This window comes from Periplaneta americana, chromosome 15 (genome assembly GCF_040183065.1).
Source record: "Periplaneta americana isolate PAMFEO1 chromosome 15, P.americana_PAMFEO1_priV1, whole genome shotgun sequence".
Taxonomy (NCBI): domain Eukaryota; kingdom Metazoa; phylum Arthropoda; class Insecta; order Blattodea; family Blattidae; genus Periplaneta; species Periplaneta americana.
The window spans coordinates 138,185,368-138,200,838 of NC_091131.1; the positions used below are offsets into that span (position 1 = coordinate 138,185,368).

At 37.9% G+C, this 15,471-nt stretch overlaps 1 protein-coding gene across 1 annotated transcript in view; it reads left to right on the forward strand.

Moving 5' to 3' along the window:
• Positions 1–3,716, forward strand: part of LOC138715741 (uncharacterized) — an 81,017-nt gene extending 77,301 nt beyond the window's left edge. The window contains exon 3 of the mRNA XM_069848796.1: positions 3,490–3,716. Within this exon, the coding sequence (XP_069704897.1) occupies positions 3,490–3,716 (227 nt within the window). The remainder of the gene's footprint in view (positions 1–3,489) is intronic.
• Positions 3,717–15,471: the final 11,755 nt, after the last annotated feature.

Genomic DNA, 15,471 nt, shown 5'->3' on the forward strand with positions numbered 1-15,471 from the left:
TGTATGGAGTGTGGCATTGTATGGGGCAGAAACATGGACATTACAACGAAGTGAAGAGACGCAGATAGAGCATTTGAAATGTGGATATGGAGAAGAATGGAACGTGTGAAATGGGCAGACAGAATATGAAATGAAGCTGTGTTGGAAAGAGTGAGTGAAGAAAGAATGATACTGAAACTGATCAGGAAGAGGAAAAGGAATTGGTTGGGTCACTGACTGAGAAGAAACTGCCTACTGAAGGATGCACTGGAAGGAATGGTGAAAAAGAGAAGAGTTCGTGGTAGAAGAAGATATCAGATCATAGACGACATTAAGATATGCGGATCATATGAGGAAACAAAGAGGAAGGCAGGAAATAGGAAATATTGGAGAAAGCTGGGTTTGTAGTTAAAGACCTGCCCTTGGGCAGAACGCTAAATGAATGACTTGCATTCCACTCAGACACAAGCCCGTAATATCAAACGGAAACATAAGTTTTTCTTTTTAATAGCTTTTCAGAAACTAATAATTGTAGAAAAGAAGTGACTTGAGCCCCATTGACCATGCACCGAAGAATTATAAAAATAAAATATAAATATAAATTTAACTTTAGGTAGGCCTATACGATAATCTTTAGACCTTCTGTGGCTCGGTGAAAAATGTAATCAGAGACCTAGTCTTTTTTTTTTTACTGGTTGTAGTAGAGACTACAAGACAACTTTTATATATCCTTACGTTTTGAATTTCGGATTTTTTTTCTATACGCCCTAGTGTACAGGCCGACTGAGAGGGAACACGAATGTACTCACAATCACAGCAGGTAAACAGTTTAGTTCGCAGAACTGTCGGGTTCTCACTCGCCTTGAACGGGTAATATAAAGAAGTGGCTTACACAAGCAGGTAATACATTACTACTGATTTATTTTCCGTCCTCTTTTGCCACACATGCCGAAGTTTTACTTTTCACTTTACGTACATACTAGACAGACACACTGCAGAATCCCTTGACGATGGATCAGAATGATCCAGAAGACCACAAATAACAACTCAACGTCTAACTCCCATCAGGTATTCGAACCCACAGTCGTCGCTTCTACTAAACTTTAAAAGTGCACGTCTAAGGGCCGTTCATACGGTACGGTAATTTTTCGAATCTCGCATTTGTTCGAATCGATTTTTGCGGACAGCAATGTAAACACAGTTCGGGTTTTTTCTGTGCATAATGAAATTTAAGTTATAGACTTATAAAGGAAAAAATCGAACCGTATATACACTGTTGTCCGCACGAAAACGATTCGAATAATGCCAGTTTCGAGAAATTCCCGTACCGGTACCTTTTGAACGGGACCTCACCGCGGTGACAAATGCATGGCTAGTCTATTTCTACTGTAAAGACATAGAGGTAGCAAGGTACTGTGGAAGTAGAGCTTCATGTTTCCAGACCTCGGTACTAGAATGAGGTGTATCTAGTCGGTATCACGCTCCGATAGCCTTTTATTCCAGGTAAGACCCGATACTCAATTTGATAGGAGACTGAGTTGACTCCGGAGCCGTTCTGGGTGTTTGGCAACGAGAAAAATCCTGCCATCACCCGGGATTGAACCCAGAACATTCTAGTTCATAATCGATTGCTCTACTAACTGAGCTATCCTGCCATTTATTACTATTAGCCTACTATTGATGATGATGATAATAATAATAATAATAATAATAATAATAATAATAATACTAATAGGTCTAACTTCTCTTCCTAGACTAGGTTCGTTAGTCCATTCCTTTCTAATTTTGTAAGTTCTTTGAACCAGCAGTAGACAGTAGCTCCTTAGACATGAGATCAGTGAGCCTGGTACAAAGTTATGCCTACCTTAATACGTATATAAAATAAAGAAAATAATAATCATTTACCTCACCTTCATCGATTTCGAAAAGACTTTCGACTCCGTTAACAGAAGGGTTATGTGGAACAACTTCCGAAATACGGCATACCCATGAAGATTTTTTTAGTAGGTTATTTTACGACGCTTTATCAACATCTAGGTTATTTAGCATCTGAATGAGATGAAGGTGATAATGCCGGCCAAATGAGTCAGGGGTTCAACACCGAAAGTTACCCAGCATTTGCTCATATTGAGTTGAGGGAAAACCCCGGAAAAAACCTCAACCAGGTAACTCGCCCTAACCGGGAATCGAACCCGGACCACCTGGTTTCGCGGCCAGACGCTCTAGCCGTTACTCCACAAGTGTGGACGCCCCATGCAGATTATCAGCATCGTTATGGATATGTAGGAAGGTTACGAGTGTCAAGTGCTTCATGAGGGGAAATTGATGGAGATCTTACAAGTCAATTCGGGAGTGCGGCAGGGATATATTCTCTTGCTGACACTATTCTTGCTGTTGTTGGATCATGTGGTGAAGAAGCTGACGGTGAAACGAAAGAGAGGTATGCAATGGGGATGCAAGGCAGACTTGAATATCTGGACTTCGCGGATGGCATTTGCCTGGTGGCACAGCGACATACCTAGCTTTTCCATAAATTTTATGAGTAGGCCTATTAGAAAGGTCGTGAATAGGAAATTGACCTACCACGTCCATATATTGTCATGTCACCCAATTATACTTAATGGCTCATATCAATGGTTTAATGGTGTCGGTCCTATTGACTATTGTTTTATGTCCCATGACATACTTTCGATTACGCAAATCAAGATTTCAGGTATAACTCCCTGTAAAGTTGATTTGAATAATTTCGAGGGAAAAATTGTTCCGGAGCCGGGTATCGAAGCCGGGACCTTTGGTTTGACGTACCAACGCTCTACCACTGAGCTACTCGGGAACTCTAACCGCACCGATCCAATCTTTCCCTCTATATCCACAGACCTCAAAGTGGGCTGACAACCGTCAAGCAACCAACTTCGAGTGCACACTAACTCCGTGTGACTTAAATTGTGGTTTTCTGTTAACGAACAGTGACGTGTATTATGCAAATCAAGATTTCAGGTATAACTCCCTGTAAAGTTGATTTGAATAATTTCGAGGGGAAAATTGTTCCGGAGCCGGGTATCGAACCCGGGACCTTTGGTTGACGTACCAAGTCACACGGAGTTAGTGTGCACTCGAAGTTGGTTGCTTGACGGTTGTCAGCCCACTTTGAGGTCTGTGGATATAGAGGGAAAGATTGGATCGGTGTCGGTTAGAGTTCCCGAGTAGCTCAGTGGTAGAGCGTTGGTACGTCAACCAAAGGTCCCGGGTTAGATACCCGGCTCCGGAACAATTTTTCCCTCGAAATTATTCATACTTTCGATTAGTTTCTTAACCCTCCACTATTATTAACTTTTACAAAATCACTTGACTTGCAAAAATATTTTTCTGTGCAAACCGTTACATTTAGAACAAAATATTAATTAGGACTTTTGTTCAGTAGACATCATCTATTAAATTCAGTAGTTTATATACATATCATTGCATTATGTATGAATAAGAGTAAGATTTTGTTATCGATGATGTTTGCAGTGTTTGCATACGGTCGTCCCGACTTATTCAAGACAGGGCTGAGCGAGTACAGGGACGGCATCAGCCGACAAGCGTTCAACATCTTCATGAGAGACAAGGCGGCAGGAATCGTACGACTGAGCAGACATAAAGGTCCTGCTGGAGCGACGTCATTGGCGGACGAGCCCACTTTTCCTCCAGCCATCCCGCGCAAGAGGCAGGTAGCACTCAACAAGCACTTAGTATGAGTTGCAACGCTTTGGAAAGCGACACTACTGGGTGTTCAGTTCAAAATGTGTCATGGCTCGCTGTATGTCATGTGGCTAGCCGATGAGCCTAGAGAATTCAATCTTCCTACACTTCCGCAGAGGCGTATTACCTAAATGCGAGAGAAGTTGCCTAGCAAGTACGGCGTTCATTCTGAAGATTACTTACCGATACGTACGGTAACGCCAGTAGTGGCAAGAATGTGAACTGTTTAGAAACACGTACTGAAGTGAGTTTTTTTCTTACTGTCGGGATATGGGGAGAGGGTTAAGACGATTACTTACGTATTTGTTGACATTAACTTGGACGGTCAACAAGGACACGGAGCATTTTGATTTGTGTTGTGGAATGTTGCCGTACGCAATCGATGATAACAAATACCCTGCGTACGACTTGCCCGCGCAAAACACAGTTCGAAAGAGGTTATGGTAGCACACAGACTTTACAGACCGCCATCTGTTGCTACGACATTCAAGTTATACAGTACACGTTCTCAAGTTCAGATTGAACGCCTTGATTAATAGGCAATTTCTCCGACATAAAAGCTGAAACTCGCTTCAAATCGCTGACTCACAACAGTGACGCCATGACACTTTGAAATGAACACACAGTATAATTATTATTATAGTGTCGCTTTCCAAGTGCAGAGAACATTTAAATACTGTGATATGACATTACAGCATTGAAGTATTGGTAAAATTTTAATAACAAGCTGCTTTGAAATTTTACAAGGAATATTCAAAACTTGGACGTCCACAGAAAAGTCTATTGGATCCTGTATAGCTGGAACCGAAACAGGCCAACAGTGGCCTAATTTCGTGCCTGGAATATGATGATGATGATGATATTCAAAACTGAACCCAAATTAACATAAAACAGGAGTGGGCTTCTAAAGCATGAGGCAAACGCTTGGCTCTCATTTTATAGACTTAGTGTAAATAAAACTGTAGTCTTCAAATAGCGACCTTCAAAAGTTATTTTGTAGCCCTTCCGAAGACCTAGTAGAATCTTAGTCTCATAACTAGGTTTGTAATGTTGGGGACCGATTACACAAGTTGACTCAATATGGTATATAGGCCGGGGACGTGAGCTAGTACGAGGACATTGACTTGGTTCTGCGATTGATTACGCGAATAACAAGGTATACATTAGGAATCTGGACAGCTCTAAAAGTAAATATACGCTACATAGCATTACAAAGATATACTTTTACGTACCTTTCGTTATGTGCAGAAGAATTATCATGGAATTATTCATGGGTTTGAGTTTCCTCCTTTGTTTTCTTGTGCTACAATGTTTCTCTCTCTCTATATAATATCGCTTGTCACCCCGTATGTTTGTATTACATAATTAACGTGTAATGTTCCCTTCATTTACTTCAAAACACTCACCAAATTCCGCTGCAAAAATATGTGCCTGAGAACTTTTAACCTTTCAGCATTGTTATTCAGCAGGTACACTACGGTAGTGACTGGGGAATGAATATTTAGCAGGTACACTGTTTATGCATGCTAGAGTCTGCTGGTGAACGGATAGTCAATTTGGAACCACCGTAACACATCTTATCGGTCCTCAACATTACAAGACTACACATAATAATTTTTCGTTTTTATCTGTTCCTTGTTTCCACCTCCCGATTCCATAACACAGTACTGTAGGCCTATATCTTCCACCTTGTCATCCAGCCACTCGTGTCTTAAAACATATCGTTGACTATCAGGCTTTCGTTTTATTTCAAGTCTTTTATTAAGTAACTGTTGTACGTCATTAATTAAAATACTGAAATTATAGTTGTATTCAGAGGACACGAAATGTCGGTATGATGAATTAATGCGAATGAAGAGGAAACTTCTCTCACAGGCGTTCTGAACCATAAATTTTATAGGCTGCCTGGAATCAAACATACATTCTATTCACTCGATGCTGTCACGTGACTGAGTAACGACGAAGTATAAATTTCATTCTAGTATTTAAACACTTGTTGTCAATAGGAACATAATATGAAGTCAGGATTCTTGTGTCCAAATATCCTTATTCCGTGCGTGGCCAACTAACGCCTTCCTAGTAATGTTATTAAACCCGGGCCAAGAGCCAGTGTTTTAATCGACTGCTGGTATCGTTGTTAAAATTATCTGTGTTATAAATAGCGCAAAACTTCTTATAAATTGAACAGAATGCAACACTCGACGGGAAGAAGGCGGACTCGATCGTGTACACGGATTGACTTATCTATGCGTAAACATTAAAACCCAGTTGCCCTACACTTTATGCAGGCATGACGTAATGGAATCTGTGATTCAGAACTTAAACGGCATTATTATTTGTAACAAGCCTCTTGAACATGCTCAGGTTTTGAAAGAACCATACCAAGAACTATTTTGGGCAACTACTAAATGTACATAGGCCAAATAGAAATTATCGGGACGAAATTCAAATACAAACTGCTGAGCCATTTATACCCGAACCCACACTTTCTGAAGTCGAAATTGCGATAGAAAATCAGAAAAAGTACAAGTCTCCAGGTATCGATCAAATTCCAGATAAATTAATACAATAGGGTGGAAGCGCATTATCTAGCAAAATTTATAAGTTTGTACTTGCTATTTGGGAAAAGGAAACTACCAGAACAATGGAAGGAGTCCATAATTGTAACTATTTTTAAGAAGGGGGACAAGATTAATTCTAGTAACTTTCGAGGAATATCACTTTTGTTGACGTCGTACAAAATTTTGTCCAATATTCTTTTGAGAAGATTAACTCCGTATGTAGATAAATTATTGGGGATCATCAGTGCGGTTTTAGGCGTAATAGATCGACTATTGATCAGATTTTTTATATTCGACAGATATTGGAGAAAAAATGGGAGTATAAGGGTACAGTACATCAGTTATTCATAGACTTCAAAAAGGCATATGACTCGGTTAAGATAGAAGTATTATATAACATTTTTATTGCATTTGGTATTCCCAGAAACTAGTTCGATTAATTAAAATGTGTCTTAGTGAAACATACAGCAGAGTCCATATAGGCCAGCTTCTGTTTGATGCTTTTCCAATTTTCTGCTGGCTAAAGCAAGGAGATGCACTATCACCTTTACTTTTTTAACTTCGCTCTAGAATATGCCATTAGGAAAGTTCAGGATAACATACAGGTTTTAAATTGAACGGGTTACATCAACTTCTTGTCTATGCGGATGAAGTGAAAATGTTAGGAGAAAATCCACAAACGATTAGGGAAAACATGGAAATTTTACTTGAAGCAAGTAAAGTGATAGGTTTGGAAGTAAATCCTGAAAAGACAAAGTATATGATTATGTCTCGTGACCAGAATATTCTACGAAATGGAAATATAAAAATTGGAGATTTAGCTTTTGAGGAGGTTGAAAAATTCAAATATTTTGGAGCAACAGTAACAGATATAAATGGCACTCAGGAGGAAATTAAACGCAGAATAAATGCCTGTCATTATTCGGTTGAGAAGCTTTTGTCATTTAGTCTGCTGTAAAGAAACCTGAAAGTTAGACTTTATAAAACAATTATATTAGCGGTTGTTTTGTATGGTTGTGAAACTTGGACTCCCACTTTGAGAGAGGAACAGAGGTTAAGGGTGTTTGAGAATAAGGTTCTTAGGAAAATATTTGGGGCTAAAAGAGATGAAGTTACAGGAGAATGGAGAAAATTACACAACGCAGAACTGCATGCATTATTAGGCGTTGGAGATGGGCAGGGCATGTAGCACGTATGGGTGAATCCAGAAATGCATATAGAGTGGTAGTTGGGAGGCCGGAGAGAAAAAGACATTTGAGGATGCCGAGACGTAGGCGGGAGGATAATATTAAAATGGATTTGAGGGAGGTGGGATATGATGATAAAGACTGGATTAACCTTGCACAGGATAGAGACCGATGGCGGGCTTATGTGGGGGCGTCAATGAACCTCCGGGTGTCTGAAAAGCCATTTGTAAGTAAGTAAGTACACATATATATATATATATATATATATATAAAACGAGATTGATTTTGTTTATTTGCCTAAAATGAACATTACATTTCAATATTATAGAATTCTAGATGGAATAGATTAACTCCATATGTAGATGAAATTATTGGGGATCATCAGTGTGGTTTTAGGCGTAATAGATCGACTATTGATAAGATTTTTTGTATTCGACAGATATTGGAGAAAAAATGAGAGTATAAGGGTACAGTACATCAGTTATTCATAGATTTCAAAAATACATATGACTCGGTTAAGAGAGAAGTTTTATACAGGGACATTATTTTATTTTTACTTCAATTTTTGTTGTATCTGAGTTTTGAATGTACAGTACTTCACTCCCTCTCTCTCTACTAGTAAACTTCCAACCGTCCAACACAGTACTTTAGTGAGTATAGTACGTTCCAGAAATATGTTCGCGTTTTCCACTGACGAAAGAGCTTCCAATATTGAATCATATTTTCGCACATGTACTGTCTTCCGTTTGCGTATGTCGCATCCCGGTTTCCCCCACCCGCTTCTGCTCGACCCGCTGTAAAGGCTAGTGACTGGGCTGTCTTAGTTCTTTTCTGAAAATATTAATTTCTGTTAGGAATTGGACGTCTACGTGATATTATAGAATTGTTCAAAATAATTTAAATAAAAGCGCCTCGTTAAGTAATTAACTGTCACCTGACAGTAGAAGCATGTCTGAGTAAAGATTGAATTTACAGTACGTAAGGTACCCTTTTATAGAGTAGGTACAGAATTATTTCAACACGAGTTACTAGTACGAAGGACGAAACTGGTAATTGGAATTAGGTACAATAATCTATAGTGCTATAATATGCACGAAAGAACTGAAGCCTGTATCGAAATGAACGGCCACCATTTTCAAAAATGTGTTTAAATATCCATATTATGGTTATTTTTCAATTTAACTTCATTGTCTATATTGTACGCTAATGTGCTGTAGACAGTATAATATACACTGCATAATGAATAGGTCCGAAAGCATAACTCATTTCATGAGTAAAAGCACTTATTGTCAATACAGTACTGTATTTTGATGAAACAAAAATCTAATGAAAATTATCAAACTCAAAATATCGATATTTCTTAGTTTACGGAAATGGATGAACTACTTTCCATCCCTCCTATACCTAGTAAAGTGATTTGTTTGTATTTCACGCCAGTATCATCGAACTCCAGTCGTGGAAGGGGGTAGCAAACGATGTTTCAGGTTTTCAACCGTTAATCCAAAAGTATAGCCAGGTTGATATTAGAAATGTTTGTAAAAATAAAATGATGTCCCTGTATAATATTCTTATTGAATTTGGTATTCCCAAGAAACTAGTTCGATTAATTAAAATGTGACTCAGTGAAACTTACACCAGAGTCCGTATAGAACAGTTTCTATCTGATGCTTTTCCAATTAAATGAGGATTAAAGGAAGGAAATGCACTATCACCTATACTTTTTAACTTCGCTCTAGAATATGCCATTAGGAAAGTTCAGCATAACACAGAGGGTCTGGAATTGAATGGGTTACATCAGCTTCTTGTCTATGCGGATGACGTTATTGACATTAGGAGAAAATTCACAAACGATTAGGGAAAACACGGGAATTTTACTTGAAGCAAGTAAAACGATAGGTTTGGAAGTAAATCCCGAAAAAACAAAGTATATGATTATGTCTCGGGACCAGAATATTGTATGAAAGGGAAATATAAAAATTGCAGATATATCCTTCGAAGAGGTGGAAAAATTCAATTATCTTGGAGCAATAGTAACAAAAATATAAATGGCACTCGGGAGGAAATTAAACGCAGAATATTATTATTCGGTTGAGAAGCTTTTGCCATCCTAGTCTGCTGTCAAAAAATCTGGCAGAATTTATAATACAGTTATATTACCGGTTGTTCTGTATTGTTGTGAAACTTGGGCTCTCACATTGAGAGACGAACTGAGATTAAATGTGTTTGAAAATAAGGTTCTAGGAAAATATTAGGGGCTAAGAGAGATGAAATTGCAGGAGAACGGAGAAAGTTACACAACGCAGAATTGTACGCATTGTATTTTTCTGCTGACATAATTAGGATCATTAAATCCATACGTTTGAGATGGGCATGTAGAGTGTTAGTTGGGAGGCCGGAGGGAAAAAGATCTTTGGAGAGGCCGAGACGTAGATTGGAGGATAATATTAAAATGGATTTGAGGGAGGTGGAATATGATGATAGAGACTGGATTAGTCTTGCACAGGATAGGGACCGATGGTGGGTTTATGTGAGGCCGGCAATGAACCTTCGGGTTCCTTAAAAGTCATTTGTAAGTAAGTAAGCAACAATTCTAGATGGATGTCCTATTTTAATCTCAGTGCAGTCAATTTTGAATGTAATATAGTGACAAGTTCCTAAGACTGATGGTGAGGTAATAATGTAGCTTGCAATAATGGTTCTAGCAAATTAAAGGGAGTCTGTATACCGAATTTTGACAAAAGAAAAAACGAAGTTTTGGTTTTTATCGTTTTTCGGTTGTTTAATGTGTAAAATGATAATATGATTTTATTTCTTCTAATTGTCAGTTTTTAGCCCTATCTTCAGGAAAGATATTGTAGTAATTCTTAATGAAAAAATGTTATCAATAACATTTTTTTTTTGCCATCCGCTCAGTGGAATTTTAAATTTATTTAGCCGATTATATACATAAAAGTATGTTATATGTGCCCTAATTGTTCTAAATTTGTATCTTTTATCACTTCTGAGAAAAGTGCTCCCAAATTTTAGGAATTTAACATTGCAAGATATGGAAAATTTTGATACCATTTTTCCGCACTTTCTTACTTTTGTGACACTGGTGCACTTTTCTCAGAAAGTATTGTACCCAGATGGCTGAAATTAATATACAATATCAATGTGATGACATTTTACACAGTAGATTAAAAAATGAAGATTAAATCTATTTTCAGCAAAAAAAAAAAAAAAAACAGTTTGTAGTAATTCTTAATGCAAAAAGTGTAACTTACTTATCTACTTATGGTTGTTAAGGAACTCGGAGATTCATTGCCGGCGTCACATAAGCCCACCATCGGTCCCTATTCTGTGCAAGATTAATCCAGTCTCTATCTTCATATCCCACCTTCCTCAAATCCATTTTAATATTGTCCTCCCACCTACGTCTTCACCTGACATAATTAGGACCATTAAATCCAGACGTTTGAGATGGGCAGAGCATGTAGCACGTATGGGCGAATTCAGAAATACATATAGAGTGTTAGTTGGGAGGCCGAAGGGAATAACACCTTTTGGGAGGCCGATATGTAGTTGTTGTTTAGTCAACTGTCCGAAGACAGGTCTGAACCTCACAATACCAAGAAGGAACCACTTATGAGGCAACTATGCCAGGAGATAATGAGGTAGTGTGGCCAGTTCCAGTTCCTTTTCCCCTCCATTGCATACATCACTGACTAGCTACATATTACACTAGTCAGACTTCAGATGCATACAAACAATTGTTCTTCCTCTGACACATATCGTCAAGTGAGATATACTGCCTGATAATAGTTGTACATATCAGCCAGAACATCAATCAGAGGATTATCAAGACGTAGATGGGAGGATAGGGGAGATCGGGGCAAGTTCGGGATTAGGGGCAACTTCGTCATAGCATTTGTTTCGAAGACCTGAGCAAATAAGGGCTTGTTCAGAGGGTAGTGTATTGAGAAAACATGGCCTCTTGCTGTGAATAAAGCTTGTGTGGTATGGAGAGATAGTTGCAGATCTGACAGGTAAATATATTTTTTTAACTCATGGCTTATTGTAATTATGATTATTCAAAAGATTATTCTTAAAGAACCCGTAACGATAACATTGACGATATTAGTGAGTGGCATCATTATTTAGAACGACTAAATCTGTATCAGACTATGACCTTGGCAAGCTGGTTGCAAGCCCCTAGTAAGGGTACTGATTAATAATTTTTTTCTTGCCAATTGGGGCAACTTCGGCAGTAAGCTGCCAATCTTGCCGATGGAAAAGAGGAAGAGGATAGTGTTTCTGTAGTGTTTGTTAACTATATAAAATAAGTAATTATAACATTTAAAGTAATTTAAAGCAATTATTCGAAGGTCACTCCAAAACTAATGCACAATATTTGAAAATTACATTTTATCATATAGCTAAACTATTTTCACAGAACGTAGATACATGCTTTAGGAACAAAATGTCACTTTTCCACATAATCCCTGTTCCTTTCAACTGCCTTACTCCACATTGGAACAAGGGCCTATATATCTACACGATGAAAGTCTGAACCACCACGTTTGAGCCACTCTTTAGCAGCGTGCACGAAGGTGTCGTCATCTTCAAAACTCGTTTGCGCCAAAAGATTCCTTTAGTTTACCAAAGAGATGATAATCACATGGTGCCAAATCAGGACTGTAAGGCGGATGTTTCAGTGTTGCCCATCCAAGTTTTCTGATCTGGTCTGTGATCTTGTGACTGACATGTGACCGTGCGTTGTCGTGCAATTGCAGAACGTTCTGCTTCTCCCGATCTGGTCGAACACGGCTCAGTCGAGCTTGAAGTTTCTTGACAGTTGCCACATACACGTCAGAATTAATGGTGGTTCAGTGTGGCATGATGTCCACAAGCAGGAGCCCTTCTGAATTGTAAAGCACAGTAGCCATAACTTATTCTGCTGAAGGCGCTGTTTTGAATTTCTTTTTTTTTTTTGGTGAATTAGCATGATGTCACTCCATTGTCTGCCTCTCTGTCTCCGGTTGAAAATGGTAGAGCCATGTTTCATCTCCTTTCACAATTCTTGCAAGAAAGTCATCTCCACCATTCTCATACTTGTCCAAAAGTTCCCTGAACACTATTTTTCGGGTTTACTTGTGGGCTTCTGTCAACATCCTCGGAACCCACCTGGCACAAACCTTGGAGTGACAATTCTTTCAGTGTTACTCGTTTGTCAGCCACAACCATGTTGTCAAAACGCTGCACATTGTCAGGACTTCGCGCAGTGCAGTGTCTGCCGCTGCGAGGAGTACCCCAAATATTGGCTTGTCCTCTTTCACCAAATAATCTGCTTGCCCACCGACTAACCGTACTGCAATCGACAGCTGCATCTCCATACACCTTTTTCAACCTCTTGTGAATTTTTCCCACAGTCTCGTTTTCACAGCACAGGAACTCGATAACAGCACGTTGCTTCTGACGAATGTCAAGTACAGCAACCACCTTGAAGGAGTGCTATCATGGAGCCACTAACGAGAACGACTTAAATTAAAAATGAATATAAACTGGAAGGTCGTATCTATGGCCTCCATAAATTGAAAAGATGTAGAATAAAAAATAAATTAAAAAAATGTTGTGCATTACTTTTTGGTGTGACCCTCTTTCATTTTAGTTTCCTATTTATTACCAGTTTAATGGTTTTAAATTACAAGTGGAAAACTGAAAACAAATATGACCAGGACGCACTCAAGAAAGCTCTATGTGAGCATAATAAGAGAAGATAAGCCTGACATCTGCCGAAAAATTTATGGAGTGCCATGAACTACACTTCAGTATTCGCTGAAAGTAGATCTTTGAGCACCAGGTGTATAAAATAAAGTCAGGTTTAAAAGAGTGTTTGCTTCAGATATGGCTGAAAATTTGAAGCAGCATGTAATCAATCTGCAGAAAATGTTTTTCGGAAAGTCTAGAGTGGAATTTCGAAGATTAGCCTTCGGATTCGCAGAATCCAATCATATAGAGCATGCTTTCAACACAAATCAGTAGATGGCTGAATCTGCCTGACTTGAGACTTTCATGAAGTCAAAAAACTGTCTAAAGAAAGATTAGCCACACATATGATTGGCATATGAACATGTACAGACATGAAAAATTTATTTGGACACTTAATTTGTGATAAGTTCAGATATTAAATTTAGTCCTATGAGAGTTTATGTTGTAAATGAAACCTGAACTCGGAAATAAGCTATTTTGTTGAGGATACAAATACTGACGAAGTTGCCCCAGAGTGCGGGGCAACTTCGGCAAATGTAGCATCTTTAATTTATTTTTGTTTTTAATTCAATGCTTCGCTTTTTTCTAACTTCTAATGCATATACATAATATAAATATATCAAGTGTATTTATCATTAAGATTTTGAAACAAAAATTGTCTTTTTATTGTACTTATGTGAGTGTTTAGCTTAACGTGCCGAACTTGCCCCGACCTCCCCTAATATTAAAAGGATTTGAAGGAGGTGGGATGGTAGAGACTGGATTAATCTTGCTCAGGATAGGGACCGATGGCGGGCTTATGTGAGGGCGGAAATGAAGCTCCGGGTTGCTTAAAAGCCATAAGTAAGTAAGTAAGTAAGTAAGTAAGTAAGTAAGTAAGTACGTAAGACTAGATAACAAAAGCTTCTCAACCGAATAATAATAGACATTTCTCATATTTATTGTGCGTTCAATTTCCTTCCGAATGTCATTTATATTTGTTACTATTGCTCCAAGATATTTGAATTTTTTTTCACTTCTTCGAAGGATAAATCCTTTGCTGTGCTCGTGCAAGAGAATTAGTCCCATTCCGAGGCTTATTGTGTGGTTTCGTAACAAGCTGTTTTTTACGGTGATGGATTGTTAGCCCTTTGCGCAACCCCCAAGCTGGAGGACTACCCCTTATCGGTTTATATATATATATATATATATATATATATATATATATATATATATATATTCGCAGCTACCCTCCATATCTGGAGGCCGTCTCCTTTATCCGCAACCTGAGGACCCGTCATGCCGTGGTGATAGGGACCCAGAATACATGGGCAAAAAATATTATCATTGAAAAAAAAATCGCCAACCGGTCAGTGGAATTTTAAATTTATTTAACTGGTTGCATACATAAAGCTATGTTACATATGCCCTATTTTTCCTACATTTCTATCTTTTATAACTTCTATGAAAAGTGCATCCAAAATTGAGGAATTTAACATTCTAAGATATGGAAGTACAGTCTTTCCTTAAGATGTAATGTAACCTTTCACCAAATGATTGGATTATGTAATCTAAACCCGAGTTAAAAATATTACATTATACTTGTGTGACACTGTAAATTTAATGTCTCATGTGTTCTGTTTTAACAAACTTACAGACTTCCATAATACAGTGAAATACTGTATGTTCTAAATCGTTAATAATATATCACATCAGCTATCTTAATATGCTTCGCTTATAAACATTCTTCCATGTTATGTGGAAATTAAAAATAAAAATGACTTTCTTATGAAAATGTCAATAGGCTTATTTATGGCTAACAACGTTTTGGCAAGTAATAATAAAAATATAAGTTCGGTGCAATTAGTGTACAGTCATAATTTCTGGTCCCTCTAATCCCTGCAGGAGATTGTCATAGCCTATGTATTTTAAAAATATTTTGACTCCGATCAAAATATGTAACGTTGTGAAATTCGAAATATTTTGAGATTTTAACTCTTTCCGCTCGAATGAATCCATTTGGAATCGTTAACGTTTCTAACTCATATGATTTGCCTGATGATTCCATTTGGTATCCTTAAAAGTCGTTCCGTTCTTTACCGATAGAGTACAGCACCCACTTAATTAGGTCAAAATACAAGATAGATGCAAAGAAAAAATTGTTTCGCCAAAAAAAAAAAAAAAAAAAAAAAAAAAATTCAGGTCAGAAAGAGTTAAAATGTGGTAGTAATTGGTTTAATTACATAGTGTACTTCAATAAGAGTACTACGTAA